This window comes from Mustela putorius, unplaced genomic scaffold (genome assembly GCF_011764305.1).
Source record: "Mustela putorius furo isolate JIRA1106 unplaced genomic scaffold, ASM1176430v1.1 tig00000228_pilon_pilon_pilon, whole genome shotgun sequence".
Lineage (NCBI taxonomy): Eukaryota > Metazoa > Chordata > Mammalia > Carnivora > Mustelidae > Mustela > Mustela putorius.
Genome location: NW_025421322.1, coordinates 32719005 through 32733525, shown reverse-complemented (window position 1 = coordinate 32733525; position 14521 = coordinate 32719005). Strand labels below are relative to the sequence as shown.

General features: G+C 49.4%; 1 protein-coding gene across 1 annotated transcript in view; it reads right to left on the bottom strand.

Moving 5' to 3' along the window:
- Positions 1-14521, bottom strand: part of TG (thyroglobulin) — a 235859-nt gene that overhangs the window by 171029 nt on the left and 50309 nt on the right. Inside the window, exons 22-25 of the mRNA XM_013051778.2 lie at positions 13031-13201; positions 7689-7805; positions 6924-7039; positions 3205-3313 (exon numbers count right to left, since the gene is read on the bottom strand). Coding sequence (XP_012907232.2) covers positions 3205-3313; positions 6924-7039; positions 7689-7805; positions 13031-13201 — 513 coding nt within the window. The remainder of the gene's footprint in view (positions 1-3204; positions 3314-6923; positions 7040-7688; positions 7806-13030; positions 13202-14521) is intronic.

Sequence of the window (14521 nt, the reverse complement as noted above, 5' to 3'; positions counted from 1 at the left end):
ACCCCAGTTCTACTTCCTGCCTCCGTGAACCTGACTGTCCAGGAAGCCTACGTCAGTCTTTATCCCATGGTTCTGTTTCATTTTCATCAAAACACTTCATCAAAACCCTCTGAAATGAGCTTATGGCTAGGTCGATTCCTCTATCAGTCAGTGATTGTCTGTTCTACCTTGTTGGAGCAGCAAGAAACTTCCTCTTTGTAGACATCATCTGTGAAACGAGGGGTTGGGCTAGACAATCGGGAAAGAACCTTCTAGTACTGTCTTCCTTTACATCTGGAAAATCACATGGCCGCTCGTCCATGTTCCAGGCCACAGATTCTAAGTGGGCGCAGACAGGACGGTCCTGGAAGATGAATCAAGGTCCTGTCTTCTGGGTCACTTAAGGTCAGGTGTGTGAATGCATGTGCCTGCCTACCTCTAGCATGTGCCCCGGACGTGGGAGGCTTTCAAAAACTGTGTCTATTCCTCCTCACTGGGGACACTTGATCCCTGTCTTACAGCCTGGAAACTAAACAAGTGGCTCCTGAACAGAGATGATGCTGGGCGGAGGGGAGGTAGGAGTCTGAACCTCCCTTCTCTGCTCTCTTAGGAGGCAAAATGGTTGTGTCTGTGCATTTTCTGATTTAAAAAAAAAAGGCAAAACAAAACAAAAAAAAAAAAAAAAAAAAAAAAAAAAAAAAAAAAAAAAAAAAAAACACCAAAAACCCAAACCCCAGTTCTGCCCTGATTTAGTTTGGCAGCAAGGAAGCTTCTCAATTTCCGTTGCAATCCTCCCCAAAGTATAAACTTTCAGAAGACAAGGACACATAAGAACAAACACTTCGAAAGGAATAGAGTTGCCTTTTTAAAAAATGTGATAAAAGGCCAAGGATTGGTTTTAAAGAGTATTTTGGCGAGGAGAGGGGTTACTTGTTTGATTTTGGTTTTCCTTTTTAGGAAAAAAAAAAAAAAAAAAAACCTTTGTGCTCTGTTATTATTTTAAAATGGATAAAAAAAATTATAATAATTGGAATAAACATTGGGGCAGAAATTCTAGTCACCTGGCCACAGATGAGAGAAATCCCAGCCCTGCCGGACTCCTCTCTCCCGGGGGGGCCCTCCCCTCAGACAGAATGGAGGCCACAGGTGAAGGCAAGGCCAGAGACAGAAAGCTACAGACACTTGACTGGGCGGTGGGCTGCGGACCGCTCCAGAGACCCGCCGAGACGCGAGGCCTGGGCCATGGCACCGTCTTCACGTTCTGCCGGCTCTTTGCTATCTTCTGGAACTGCCAGGAGCCCGGCCCCCTGAGCTACAGACCTGGGAGGTGGCACGCCCGCTGCCCTCTCTGCCAGCCCCAGGCCCTCGGCCTGGCCCCAGGCTGCCTTCTGGTCCACGGCCTTACCCCGGGTCATCAGAAACATGTCCGCAAGAAGGCAAACCATCTTAGAAATCTCCTGCTCTTGCTGTTTACCCAATGCTGTGCAGTGTTCTAGAAGCGCAGGTAACCTCACCCCAAACCTGCCAACCTCCCCAGCTCACTGGTGACTCTTAGTTAACTATTGAGGAAATGGAAGCCCAGAGAACGTCTGGGATCTTGGCCACAGCCAGTGAGGGGCAGATGGGCTCAGTCCAGGCAGGCCGGCACCAGCACCCTTACCCTGACCCCAGGGAACGAGGGCCCAGAAAGCAGGGACCAGCAAAGGGTCCCAGCTTGTGGGAGGCCTCCCCGAGGCCCAGGATGTGCTGACCCCTCTCTTGGGCCTGATGGAGAGAGGGCAGGAGGCGAGCAGGACAGAGCAGACAAGGACAGCCTTCCCTGTCCCCGCTCTGTGAAGCCGTGCAGGGGAATTCAGACACACTTGGGTTCAAACCCACCTCCCCAATTTATTAGCAGTTTGACCTTGTGAAACTCTCCTAATCTCTCAGAGCCTCAGTTTCCTTATCTGTAAAACAGGGGCAATGAACCCTTTCTTGCCTTCCTCTGGGAATTTCTGGAAGGGTGGATGAAGGCTGTGTGGGGAAGCAGGCTGTAAACGGGGGGCTATGATACACCTTTGTTACTCCAAGCGTGGCCCTCCGGCCAGCAGCTCTGGCATCCCTGGGAGGTTATCTGAAAGACAGAGTCTGGCCCAACCGCAGGGTACGGACTCTGCATCTGTATTTTCTTTCTTTTTTTTTTTTTTCCTTCTTCCTTCTTCCTTTTTTCTTATTTATTTATTTATTTATTTATTGTGGTTTTTAAAATTTTTTCATTTAATTTTATTTTTTCAGTGTCCCATGAATCATTGTTTACGCAGCACACCCCGTGCTCCGTGCAATCCATACCCCCCTTAATACCCGCCACCAGGCTCACCTCTCCCCCCACCCCCTTCCTCTCTAAAACCCTCAGTTTGTTTCTCAAGAATCCACAGTCTCTCGTGGTTTGTCTCCCCCTCCGATTTCCCCCAATTCACTTTTCCTTCCCTTCTCCTAATGTCCTCCACGTTATTCCTTATGCTCCACAAAATGTTCATCATCACTAGCCCTCAGGGAGATTCAAATCAATACCACATTGAGAGACCACCCTACACCAGTCAGAATGGCCAAAACCAACAAGACAGGAAACAACGTGTGTTGGAGAGGATGTGGAGAAAGGGGAACCCTCTTCCACTGTCGGTGGGAATGCAAGTTGGTGCAGCCACTTTGTAAAACAGTGTGGCGATTCCTCAAAAAATAAAAAATGGAGCTTCCCTAGGACCCAGCATCTGCATGTTCACAAGCCGGCAGGAAACAGGCATGCGCAGTGCAGCGTGTTATGCAGTAGTCCCCGAGCAGGCTTGGTGAGGGGAGGAGCTTGGAGGTTCGGACCATTGTGAGAAGGTCTGGTAACTTCCAGGGCCAGTGGAGACCAAAGGGTGGGGAGTGCGAAGCTTCATGAGTGGGAAGGCCCAGAGGGGCAGCCGCCAGGAGCTCAGAGCCCATCCCCCAGCTGGGGATGCTCCCCGCTCACAGGCAGCCCCCTCCGGGGGTTGCAGGGGACAGGCAGTCTGCCCTCAGCGAGGCTCTGAGTGCAGCCCCCACATCTGCTCTGCCACTTTGTTCCTCACCTGCAGAGAGAGCCTCCCCACCCCAGGGGCTGGGGACAGTGTGGCCCCTCCTTCAAGGGGCCCATGAGGAAGCAGCTCAGAACACCAACCAAGTAAAGCCACCTAGGCCCCCAGCCTTCCAGCTCGACCAACCTACCCTTTTTCAGATACACATCTGGGGACCCTTGAGCCCGGCTCCTCACGGTCACCCGACACTTAAGACTTCCAAAGCTGGTGGCCTTTGAATTCCCCAACGTGTCTTGATGCTGGAGACAGAAAGAGGCTGCATTATTACCCCGTGATGGTCAATTGAATTCCACAAACATTTATCCAACCCTAACCATGGCGAGGCACTGGGACTACAAACATAAAAAAGAGAAGGCTCCAGCCCGTTAGTTTCTCCCAGTCTTTCAGAGCCCACAGACATGTACGCGGTAAATTCCAGCCCAGGGTGTTAGCTGCAGAGACACATGTTATTCCAGAGGGGGTCACTGTAGAAGAGGGAATGATTCATTCTACTGAGAAGGGAAAGCTAGACAAGTTTCCCAGAAAACGTGAATCTGGGTGGGGTACTGACGTAGGAGTAAGAGTTCGTCAGTTGGAAATAAAAGAAGGGGGATTTTAAGCAAAGGAAACGGCAGAAATGAAGTTAAAGAATTCTGTGGTATTTTGAGGGCTAGAGCCCATGGTTCTCAGAGAGGAAAGAGAGGCAGGAGCCAGCTAGCAGCAGTCCTGATAGGCATAGCTTATGTCCGGTGAGGATCAGAGGAAGGTTCCTAAGCTTGGAAATGAGGTCAGACTTCCCAAGGCCTTGTCTTCCTTGCTAATCTCCAATCTCTCTTTCTGACTCTTTCTAGTACTCCCGCTGTGTGGGGCGGCAGGATAAACCCGTTTTTATCAGCTTGTGTTTGGTTCCTAGAGTTCTGCCTCCCCTCAGGGTTGCCTAACTGAGTTTCCCAGCTGTAGGAATCTTCTCGAAGGCCAGGAGCTAAAGCAAAGTATCTGAAGGAACAGCTCTTCTTCCTTTTTAGAAGATCTGAGCTCAGTGCCAGAATGATGGCCTGGGGAGGGGGGAGAGGCCTCTGAGACCCGGAGAGTCCTGTACTTCTGAGAAGGGCATGGGTGGCGGGTCCCAGCTAGAGCCCCCGTGTAGGGGGTCAGACCTGGAGGGCGTGGGGCGACTGTCAGCTGGACCATACACCAGCAGCCTAGACCCATGGCACAAGGTTCCTGTCTTGGTAAAGAGTCCCTTCCACACCCCAAACCTACCCCGGACACAAGGTGCTGGGGATCCTAAGGGCAGGACCTGGCACTAAGGTCTCAGCGCTGGGTGGTGTGGACTGTTTGCGTCACTCATGATCCACGACTGACTCCTTACCCTTGTGCCTGAGACAGCACTGAGAGCCCCGGGTCCTAGAGGGGAGCCCTGTGACAGCTGAGACAGGATTTCTGCCAGCTTGTCAAGCGACCCTGACAGCAGTGGTGACCACAATCATAACAGGCACTGAGCTCTTTCTCTGAGGCAGAAACTGTCCGGTAAGCTTTTCCAGGTATGACTTTACTCAGTCCTCACTAGAATTGGGAGATACAGGTGTCCTGCATCCTAGGTGATGACTCTGAGGAACCAAGGGACAAAGAGCAACAAGCTAGCAGTGGGCTGGGACCCAAACCTGGGGCAGCCTGCCTCCACAGTCACCTCCGGAACGGTCCCTGTGACAGACGGTCTCTCCTAGGCTGACGAGTTGGAGGGAGAGTTCATTCCTATTTTGCATTTTTTTTTTTAATGAAGAAGTGTTTTTACTTCTTATAGACTAAAATCCATACTTACTAAAGCAAGCAGTGGTCAGGGCATCAGAGGCTCTGGTGACCAATAATTCAATACTTTTGTTCAGGGAAATGCCAAGTACTTATATGCGCTCAGAAAATATCAGCTATTTTCGTTATTAATAATCCTATAAGTTGGATCTGATTCTTAGGGAAATAGAGGAGAATTTCTTTAGGTCAGAGATTCCCAGGGATGTGATAGCTGCCCAGGAAGTGGGGTCACTGACTGGGACCTCAGACCCCTTGACCACAAAATACCTATGGGGAGTGTGGACAGAGGTGTCCCATTTACAGAATCACATTGACACAGACCAGCCAAGGTGAGGGGACAGTACCTGGAAAGCCTGAATAAAAAATAAACCAACCCGTTCTGCGTTGTGCAATAGCCTTAATGCCTATGGGTCCTGCCTGACCATCACCAGCCTGAGAACCTGACCTCCCGCCCCACTCCCCAGCTCCATCTCCTCCTGGCAGATCTTAAGACAGGCCTCAGTCACCATAGAAAGGAAAAATAAAGCCACAGTCATCCTCCCCCAAATGCTTTAACCTTTAAACTCAAAGGAGCTAACATTGCTCTGACTACTGTGTGTCTTGTGTTAGCTTCTCAAATCTTCACCAGAAGCCTTTGAGGTCCAGCCTCCATGTTACAGACAAGGAGTCTGAGGTTAGGAATCTGCACGTGGTCTAAAAGCCCCAAACTGGGGCGCCTGGGTGGCTCAGTGGGTTAAGCCGCTGCCTTCAGCTCGGGTCATGGTCTCAGGGTCCTGGGATCGAGTCCCGCATCGGGCTCTCTGCTCAGCAGGGAGCCTGCTTCCTCTCTCTCTCTCTCTGCCTGCCTCTCTGCCTACTTGTGATCTCTCTCTGTCAAATAAATAAATAAAATCTTTAAAAAATAAATAAATAAAAGCCCCAAACTGACAGGCTTGGGATTCAGTCCAAGACCCCTCCTTGTCTCTTCTCTGGCTCCTGCAGCTACAGACCCTGGCCCGAGTCCTACAATTCAGGGGTCCACCTTGCATGACCTTTCTGGGATGTCACTTATGAACACATACTCACACCCCTGCACAGGTACGTGTGCAAAGGGCACATGGCAAAACTGCTAACACATCTACATGTCCTTAACACTGTGACATAAAGGGGCACCTGGGTGGCTCCATCAATTGTGTGACCCCGGATTTTTGTCTCAGGTCATGATCTCAGAATTGTGAGTTTGAGCCCTGCACAGGCTCTGCGCTCGGCAGGGAATCTGCTGGAGATTCTCTCTCTCCCTCTCCCCTTGCCCCTCCTCCTGCTCAAGCGCTCTCTCTCTAACTAAAATCTTCTTTAAAATGTGAAATAAATTACGCACATCCGTAGAATGGGTTGGTATGCTGCCATTAAAAAGAACGAGATTCATTTTAAACAGAGAGTTAAACATTATGTGAGATAATCAAGGTAGAAAATAATATTAAGAATAATATTGTAAGATCTTACCATTTAAACAAACCAAAAAAAAAAAAAAAAAAAAAAGGAAGCTTATAGACATTTTCTGGAAGATTCCATGAAAAACTGGAAGAGTAAAAATGGAGATCTGCATGTAGTTAGGAGTTGGTAAGTCAGGACAACTGCTTCCCTCTCTACCCTCGTCTATCTTAATTCATGGTAACAGTGAAATCGCCAGCTTTGACCTCCAGACACAGTTACTTCATGTGGTTCAAACAATATTTAACATTTTTCTTTTTAAACTATAATCATATTTTACTTGTACACTGGAAAGGAATGCTGGAGTCCGGCAGTCAGAGAGACATGGTATTTAGGGCTCTGGACAAGGTCCCACCGTCCCAGCGACCAGTCTGCCCAGTGAGATAAGCTGGTGGGTCCCAGAAGGGGGTGCTCATCACGGACGTCCCCTCTGACCCGGGTCAGGAAGCCATTCTGCTCAGACGGACGCTGCTTCACACAGCCGCAGCCTGAGCCGCCACTGGTCCACGCGGTCTCCATTTCCTGTAGTCTGATGTCCAGTCAGTCAGAGCACATCGGACACAGAACCCCCACACAGCTGCCACGACTCACCTGGGCCGAAGTCGTGCAGGCGATGTTGTCACTTGTCCAAGCATAGAAATCACACGAGACCTCTGATCCCACCGTGGACACCTCGAGGAAGCTGCAGGTCTCGTCCAGAGCACAGTCTGTGGGCAGAACGGGCCAGTCGGCGCCTGTCGTTCTCAGGTGATGCTGAGGACAGATGGACACATGCCCCCACCCCCAACACACCCAAACACACACTCATCTGTAACGGGGACACCAGTGACCATCCCAGACTGGAGAGTTATGATCTCCTAACAATCCTTGTAATCTACACACCCAATGAAGGAGAGCTGATGTCGTCCTCTCTGGCCTGGCTGCTGCTCGAGAGAGAGAGAGTTCTCCCAACCAGGACAAGTAAGACTACGAGGAATCTACATCCTTCATTTCTGCTCCCCTGTGTTTGGCACCGCATTGTTCCTGGTACACAGTAGGTGTATTATAAAATTTGAAGTGAAATTATGAGTTGGATATACATTTTGGGAATCCATTGATTTTCCAAGTTTTTTTTTAATTTAAATTAAATTAGCGAGCACATAGTACATCATTAGTTATTGATACAATGTCCAATGATCCATTTGTTGCGTATCACACCCAGTGCTCATGACTTCACGGGCCCTCCTTAATGCCCATCACCCAGTGCTCCAATAAAGTGTAATTTCTCATCAGGGTTTCAATGGTTCTTTTCGATTTGTCTTGCCAAGGTCAGCTGAGCCGATCTCTGTGTGCGCCCACCTCCTCACCACCCCTTACCTGTCAAGCACTGCAGCAGGGGGGACTCAGAGCCAGGAACTTTGGACCTGCCCACCGCAGTGACATTGGCACTGAGGATCACCTGAGATTCTGGAACCTTCTCAAATTTCCGCATCACTGAAAGGAAAGCAGATTGATCAAATGTGACTCTAAAAGGCAGGGGGCTCTACAGCCAGGAAAATGGCCAGTCAAGAAACCCCTTTCCATTCACAGCTCTTGGTCACACAGATGTCCCCAGGAGAGGAACTCTCTTTGAAAATACTTCCAGCTGCTTCGTATCTGATGCGGAGAGCTATGTGTAATCATGTCTCCGGCTGCTCCCTCATTGTCAGGAGGTAAGGAGAAAATCCAATATTGTGTTCATCCTTATTACTCATTTTTCTCATTGATATGGATTTTCTCTCTAAATTTATAGCTTCTGGCCCTGATCATTGAATGCTAATTATCTTATAATTATTTTATTAAAAATTGAAATTTTATTTCCATAAAACAATTTTTACTTCCTTCTGGAAAGCAGCAAGTTATCTTTTAAAAGACAAATAAGGCAGGCACAAGTGGGTTCACGTCCATCTGAAGACGTGTCCTGTGGCCCAGGCATCTTCATCACAGTCTTTGAGTGATATTTCAGTGTCTGTTTCTCTAACTACCATCAACACGCCTGAGTTCTTCTCTGGTAGGAATGACAGAGACACATGCTCAGGGAACTAAACAGAGAAGAAGAAATAAATATAAGATCTCGAGACTTATAATAAGACTCAGAATTCATTCTTCACCAAGTGAAAAGTACAGTGGGCAACTCACAAGGAATGAGACTCATTTTTGAAACAAACAAACAAACAAATGCCCAGAAGTGTCAATGGTTTGTGAATAACTATCAAAACCAAGCCCTAAACTAAAACAGACGGAATTACAAACACACACAAAAGCACCATTCTCATACACTATTGCTTCGTGAAACAGACTTGTGGCTGGATTGCTTTTTATCACGTCAATATAGTCAAGACCACCCAAAGCAAACTCTTCTCCATGTTTATAATTAGTGCAGAAAAAAAAAGTTTATTCTTTCTGACAAAAAGTTGGGAGACAGGATGCTATTACAAGAGAAATAGCATGTTTTACGCCTTCACAAATTCTGATATAGAAAAAAATTCAAATTCTACCAGGCATTCCTTCCATGTTGATCACTGAAGTTGTCAAGTTCATGGCTCAGCCCACACTCAATGAATCTGTATTCATCTCTTCCTCTCTCTCCCTCTTATTTATTTATATATTTATTTTGAAATTTTTACACCCCTTGCTCTCTTGTTTATAGAGTCTACAGGTTCCAGTCCAGCAAACCCCAAGCTATATTCATCCCTTTGTCCCTAAAGTTTAACAGGTAGAGACAGAGGCTCACAACCTTGTAGCAAACTAAACAAAATTAGGTCTTTCAGTTTCCGACAGAAGTTTTCCCAGAGGCTGAAAATGCGGTCAGTGTAGCACTTCAGGTAGACAATCTGCTGGTTTTTGCAAAAGGGACACCCTGGTGATGAATATCATGTTACAGCATCCTGCAAGGAAGCTCATTGCCAAACAGAACAGAAACAATCCAGGCACTAAATTGCTGGTAATTCCGTAGAATATTGCATTAGCTGGCAGATTTCTACAATCTGGGGGTACAATTTCCCACAGGCTGCATTTTGACTCAGTGGGTGTTTGCAAATGTCTTGGGAAAGTGTAGAGGGTCCACATGAGAGCTATTTAGGTGCCCATCTCTTTCCAAGGCAAGGACAATGCTCTGACAGTTCGTGAACACCCGCCAGCTGGCAGAGTGACGGAGGCCTGGTGTCCCTGAATTAGCTGGATGCAGTGAAGAATGAACGAAAGACTACCGAGATCATCGCAGCCCCAGGAAGCCTGGGAACGTTGCGAAGATCCCCGCATAGACCTCTGGGCACCTGACATGCTCTAGGAAGTCTTGGGCATGGCTCAGCAAAAAGCAGAATGAGGAAATTGGATCTAGAATTAAAGGAAGATGAGCTTATGATATCTCCAGAAGCCAAAGTCAGCAAGTAAACGACTCAGTCTGGGCATAAACTAAGGGTTTACCCATAGGTGACACAGAGAAGACAGAGGGGAACTGCCACAAAGGGAGGGGGCAGGCAGTGGGGGAAGAGGGCCAGCTCTCCCGAGTCCCTCCCTCGGGCGCTACCACCCCTTACCGACTCTGTGTCCTGGTGCACATTTCAATCTCTGAGAGCCTGATTTTGTGGTTGGGAGGATGAAACCAAAGAACATGGAAAAGCTGGTACACGACCGCAGTTCAGCAGCTGCCGGTCCCTTGGCGCCCCTCAAGGACACCTGCTGCACTCACTATCAGGGCCTGTCAAACTGGCTGCAGGAATGCCAGTGGTGGGAAACTCTCCATCCCTGATGGTCTTTTGGGAACAATTTCAAAGAGGCCCAAATGATTACAGCAATTCTCTCATTCTGCTGACAAGCACCAATGACCATGGGATAGAACAAAAAGTAAGCTACGATCCTAGCCCCAAAGGGTAATATTACCTAAGGAGGCTAGAACCCAGAGTGGAGGGTGAGGCGTGTGATTCTACTTTATCCCGAGAGCAGTGCAGAACCTCTGAAGAGTGGTAAGGGGCAATGCATAAACAGAACAGCCTTGTAGATAGTTGTTCTGAAGCATCGTGGAAAAATCGTTGCGGGGGTGGGGCACGCTGGAGCAGGAGGACGAGGGCAGGTCACAGTAGTAATCCCTGTGGGTGGAAGCCCGGAGCTGGACACAGCAGGTGGATAGGAGGCAAATCTCCCCGACCCCAACCCTACCCGGAGATAAAGCTGACATCTATAGCTGGGCTTTTTCTAGAGGACAAAGGCCTGAAAAATAGGACTGTAATCCCTCTCCCCGAGGGGAAGCTCCTCTCAAAGCCAAGTTGATTGGCTTCCAAGAAGGGGCTACTGACATCCCATAGGGACCCAGCTTCTTAACATGGAAATCCTCCTGAGTACCCGGAGAGGGAAACCTGAAACTCCGAGCTTTGCATAAGAAGCCAGAGACCGTGAGGTCCATCCTGGAGGCTGTTCGTCAGCTGGAGCCTCACGGACGCGTCACTGGAGTTGACAAGGCTGTCCTGTCGCTCATAAGTCCTTCTGGGACCACTGACGAAGCTGTCCTTTCTGCTCTGAATGAGCATAGGGCCCAACAAAGCCTGAAACGCTTTGCCGAGTGCAGATTAAACTCTGGGCACCAAGGTATCCACAGGGAAGCAGAAAGGAGAGGAGTTAAAAGGCAAGCATTTAGGTGATGATCCTGGAATAGCCAGGAGTTGCCAGGGCTCAGCAAATTGCTCCGCACTGTGGCCGGCCTCGGCCTCACTTGGGAAGGGCATCTGGGTCCGCCAGCCCCACGGCCAAGAGCACCTTCAATTGTTAACGCCCCTGATTGCTGTTTCTGCCCAAGAAGAGGAATAATGGGGTGCAGGGGGAGGATAAGACTTTTCCTGGATTTACAGTTTATTCACGGGGACGCACGCACACAGCTGGGCACACACATGCACCCACACGCGCGCGCACGCACACGCATCCTTGAGATGCATTAGTGCTTTGTCGAAGAAGGGAATGATTGTTCTGAGCATTACAAAATGGATTTTCTCAGATGTTGGATGTGATTAGCTGCTGCCAGTTCCCTGGAGAGCAAGAGCACGTAGGCTGTGTGTATGTGTGTGTGTGTGTGTGTGTGTGTGTGTTACAAATGTGTAGAAGTCTGTGTGCATGGGCAGGTGTGTGCTTCATAAGGAAGTAGATAACCCGAAGCAGAAGCAGATTGCTGTTATGGAAAGAATGGGTTTGGGGGTCAGACACTCACTGGTTCAAATTCTAGGTATGTTATACCTTGATTAGCAAGGGAGGGAAGTCATGGAGACAATTCCTGCCTAAGTTTCTTTGGCTAAATGATTGGCGACACTAACATCTACCCCTCAGAGCCTCTGTGAGGCTCACCACACTGCCTGGCTCAGGGCCTGGCCTGGCACGTAGTAGGCCCATGTACACCAGACCTTATGCAGAAATCTGAGAGAAGCGCCTGGCTGGTCAGCGGGTTAAGCCTCTGCCTTCGGCCCTGGCTATGGTCATGATCTCAGGGTTCTGGGATCAAGCCCCCACATTGGGCTCTCCACTCAGCGGGGAGCCTCCTTCCTCCTCTCTCTCTCTCTGCCTGCCTCTCTGCCTACTTGTGATCTCTCTCCCTCTGTCAAATAAATAAATAAAATCTTTAAGAAAGAAAGAAAGAAAGGAAGGAAGGAAGGAAGGAAGGAAGAAAGAAAGAAAAAAAGAAAGAAATCTGAAAGATACTGGCAGCTGGTGCCGGCCCCGTCTGCTCAGGTGTGCAAAGGTCAGCCAGACATCGGGCAGGAAGGTGGCTGCAGAATGGTCGGGCAAAGTCCTAAAGACTTAGAAAAGTCAGAATTGGGCATGCCTCTGCCTGTTCCTTGATTCGCTGAGGAGGAGACAGGCGGCTAATATGACTGAGTCTATTCATGATTCTGACAAGCTTACTACCTCTCTCAGTCACGTCACCGCTAACATGCTCCACTCCCCTGCAAGGCAGGCATGAACAGCCCCATTTGACCGAGGAATAAACTCTTAAAGGTCAATAGCTTGCTCAGACTACAGAGCTGCTCAAGGGCACCACGGAGATGGAACTAGTTCTGACCCGACGACTCCCATTATACTTGCTATTGTAGGTCCAGTGTCGGCTCACCCAGGACCTCCCCGCCCGTCACGTCACTGAACAGCTGTGCCGTGCTCAGGACGGTGCTCCACGAATGCTCGTTGCCCTTGTGGGATGATGTTGGCCCTTCAGGGTCAGGAGAATACTGGGGAGACTGAGGATCAGAGAAGTTGAGCGATTAGCTCTGGTCACCCAGCAAGTAAGTTATGGAACCAGGACTGGCATTCAAGTCTCCCCACAATATTCAGTTGAAAGAGAAAAGATGACCAGCTTATTAGAGGCACACTGCCCACAAGAATGGGAAAATCAGCTCATTAATTATTTTTAAATCCATGCCTCATACACCCTGGAGTATTTGGGGGTGATGTTTCGTGATGTCTGAAGTTTACTCTCCAACGATCAAAAAGAGAGAAGAAGAACAAGGCGGAAAATGCTGACAGTTTTTGGACCTAGGTGGTAGGTGACTTGTTTATCCCACTTTCGGATCCTACATAGATTAAAAATTTCCAAAATAAAGTCAGAGACAAATGCAGCTCATGGGTTTCTCCGCTTCTAGGAGTCCCCTGAGAGCCTGCGCCCTCTCCCCAGCCACGTGGCTGATTTCGCCCCCAGCACGTACTCAGACACTGGGAGTCGGAGAGAGGAGCCTCCATGTCCGACCACCGTAGCCTCCGCCCCTCGCCGTCCACGCAGAAGGCCTTCCCGCTGTCCCTGCTCCTCTGGCTGGCATGGTACTGGCCGTTCTGGTCACACCACAGGCCCTCCTCACTCTTCTGACATTCAGTGACACCTGCAAACGAGACACACGTGCACCGTCACTGATGTACTTTCGGGACCCCTTCCCTCGGGGGTCCCAGGTTCCCGTTGTTGACATCGGATTGCAAGTCACAGGTCTCACCCAGACACTCCCCAGCTTCAGATTCATCAGTGTTCCCAGCCTTTGGTCAAAAGACTATGTCCAGGCCCACTGGGGGGGCCACTAAACCCCGAGGTCTGGCTGCGCCCATCTAACTATACACACGCCCCCTGTGCTTCCACAGTCCACAGGGCACTCAGCGCTCGGAGCTCTCCTTCGTCTGATGCAATCCCTGCTTCTTCAGGGAGGCCCCGGGACCCCCACGTCTGGCCATTACATGCTCCTATCCTTCCGTACCCCTGCTCATTGCCACAGCACGGCTTTTCTTTCCGATTGTCCCTGTGAATGAATGGATTGACAGCTGCCCTCCTCGCTTCCCAGAGAAGCTCCAAGCTGGCAGGAACTCAATCTGGTTTTGCTCCCTATAGGATCCCAGGGTCTCGCTCAGTGTCTGCCATAACACAAGCTCCCCCATTGTGAGACTGTGATTTATAATAAGAAATATTTGGGCTTGCTTTCATTTCTGGCACCCAGTCCCTGAAAGCTCCTGTCATTTCCTAAGTGGTGAAAGCCATAAAGGCATCTTTGGTCACATCACAGAGGTCACTTTGGGACTGCTCTCAAGGATGGGGTTGCCAAGACAAACACACATGTGACCAGAGCATTGAAACTTTCAGTCTCTATCCCTGACCTCTGATCACCAATGGCCAGTGATTCAATCAAGCCTTCTTTGTAATGACACATCCCTAAAAACTCAGAAGATGGGGTTTTGAGAGCTTCCCGGTGGGTGAACACACAGAGATGTGCGGAGAGCAATGTGCCTGAGAGGCGTGGACCCTCCAGGCCTCTTCCACACGCCACGCCCTGTGCCTTTCTTACCTGCCTGTTCCTGAGATCTACCCTGTTATCATAAACTGGCAGTCTACTGAGTAAAGCATTTCTGTGAGTTCTGTGAACTGTTCTGGCAAATTAATCATATGAGGAGGAGGCAGGGGGAACCTTGGCTTCAGAGCCAGTTGATTGGAAATACACATAAAAGCCTGGACTTAGGAGCGACACCTGAGTGGGAGGGGGTCGATGGAGCCCCCAGCCTGTAGCTCATCCATGAGAAACACAGGTAGTAGCCTGGGCTTTCCACTAGGCACAGGATGGGGGCAGTGGGGTCATTCTTATGGGACCGAGTCCTCAATCTGTGGGATCTGGTACTATCTCTGAGAGTCCAAATTGCTTATGGTTCATGTGGGGACCACCCCC